This window comes from Haliaeetus leucocephalus, unplaced genomic scaffold, assembly GCF_000737465.1.
Source record: "Haliaeetus leucocephalus isolate CR32 unplaced genomic scaffold, Haliaeetus_leucocephalus-4.0 Scaffold184, whole genome shotgun sequence".
Classification (NCBI taxonomy): Eukaryota; Metazoa; Chordata; class Aves; order Accipitriformes; family Accipitridae; genus Haliaeetus; species Haliaeetus leucocephalus.
The window spans coordinates 8,345,894-8,347,679 of record NW_010972620.1 but is presented as its reverse complement, the minus strand read 5'-3'; the positions used below and the strand labels follow the sequence as shown (position 1 = coordinate 8,347,679).

The 1,786-nt window shown below is 58.8% G+C and overlaps 1 protein-coding gene across 1 annotated transcript in view; it reads left to right on the top strand.

Moving 5' to 3' along the window:
- The first annotated feature begins 1,603 nt into the window (after positions 1-1,603).
- The window catches only part of SORCS3 (sortilin-related VPS10 domain containing receptor 3), a 311,734-nt gene continuing 311,551 nt past the window's right edge, over positions 1,604-1,786 (top strand). The window contains exon 1 of the mRNA XM_010564990.1: positions 1,604-1,786. Within this exon, the coding sequence (XP_010563292.1) occupies positions 1,604-1,786 (183 nt within the window).

Sequence of the window (1,786 nt, the reverse complement as noted above, 5' to 3'; positions counted from 1 at the left end):
ATCCTTTCTCTGTGCCTCTCGCCCTCAGCATCCCGCCGGGCTGGAAGAGCCACGTTAGGCGGGGGAAACTGTTGAGCCGTCCCCGCTCAGGGACTGGCGGTGGAGGGGGAGAGACGGCGGGGACAGCCGTGTAGTTGGTGGATCCGTCCTTAGACGGCCAAGAATGGCCGATGTGGTAAGTGGGAGGGTGGGACGATGAACAAAACGCTAATTATTGACACTTTTCAAAGGGGGGAGGAGGAGAACGGGGGAAGGTCGACCGTGGGTTTACTCTGAAGACAAAGTGCCGACGTGTTGCTGCAATGAATCGCTCCGGAGGGACGCGGCACAGGCACGGATGGCTACGACAGGGGTGACCCCCGCAAGGATGGGGGACGCCCCGCAGCCGCGGGAGGCGGCAGCCTGCCCTCTCCCCTTCGCACCGTGCGACGACTCGCACCTTGTCCGGGGGCTGAAGCTGCAAAGGCTCCTTGGGCTTTGCCGGCAGAACGCGGGTGTCCTGCCCGGGGGAAGTGTCGCATCCCTGCGATGGGAGCGGGAGCGCTGCGCTGCCGTGACCTAAAGAAATACATCTCCCTCGCTCCTTCCTCCCGACACGGTCCCGAGATACTGCTGCAGTGAGCTGCCTGCAGATACTGCCCTTTCTTGGTTTTTCCCCCCCCCCCCCCCAATAAATCCTGCTAGTCTCCCTTCCTGGACGGTGGCAAGGTTGCTGGGATTCCCACGCACACGCGCGGGTTCCCAGGGCCGGGAGGCTCCGCTTGGGACGGGCACATCCACATGCCCGGAGCCGGCTCTGGAGCGGTGCTGCTGGATGGGCCGAGGCCGTGGGTACGCTCTTACACGCGGGGAGTCACCCAGGAGCCACTCATCCCAGCTGCGTTGCCTTGTGCCCCTTTCCCACATCCAGCCTTTGTGCATAGCCACGCGTGCACATATACAGGGTGTATCTATGCGTATATACATATCTACCGCTGTAAATACGAGTATATGTAAATACACATCAGGAGAAAGAGCGAATGACGGCTGCTTTGTTTGAGGCAGGAGCACACGTACCAAATCAGGAGAAAAGGCTGGGTGATGCTCCAGCTGATTCGGTGCGGCGCGGTGTCCCGCTCCCGCCCCCGGCCCCGCTCCCGGCCCCCGGCGGCGCGGCGCGGCGCAGCGCGGCTGGTGACTCGGTGGTGTATTTCAGCGGCGGCGGCGGCTTGGCAAGGCTCGGGGCTCCTCCCCCCGTGTGGTGTTACCCTCTCACTTGATCAAATCCTTGAACGTGAACAGTTTCACTGAAAAGCACTTTTCAAAAAAAAAAAAAAAATCCACCAACAGTAGGGAACAGAATCCAACTACCGGGGAGAGAGTTTTTTTTTTCTTTTTTTCCTTCTTTCCTTTTTTTTTTCTTTTTTTTTTTTTCCTGGTCATCGTCTCAGAGGCTGAGAAAGGGGGAAGAGAAAGAAGGAGAGCGAGAGAAAGAGGAGCCTTTTGCAAATACTAATTATTATAATTAGAATCTGGCCCCTTTCTCCTTAAAAAAAAAAAAGCCCTAAGCGCAGCGCCTCGTCCCCCCTCCCTCTCCAAGCCCCCCGACTCGCTCCGCAAAGGCATGGAGAAGGGGACCAACTGCTTTCCGACCTGCCACACCGTTTTCCTCGCCTGGACATGGCTCTTACTTCTCTCTTGGTGTTGCACCGGCGCCGAGATAACTTGCAGATCCTGCTCGTCTCCATCGCCCTCCTGGCCGTCCTCCTCGTCTCGCCTCAGGCAGGAGCAGCGACAGCCGCCGCCG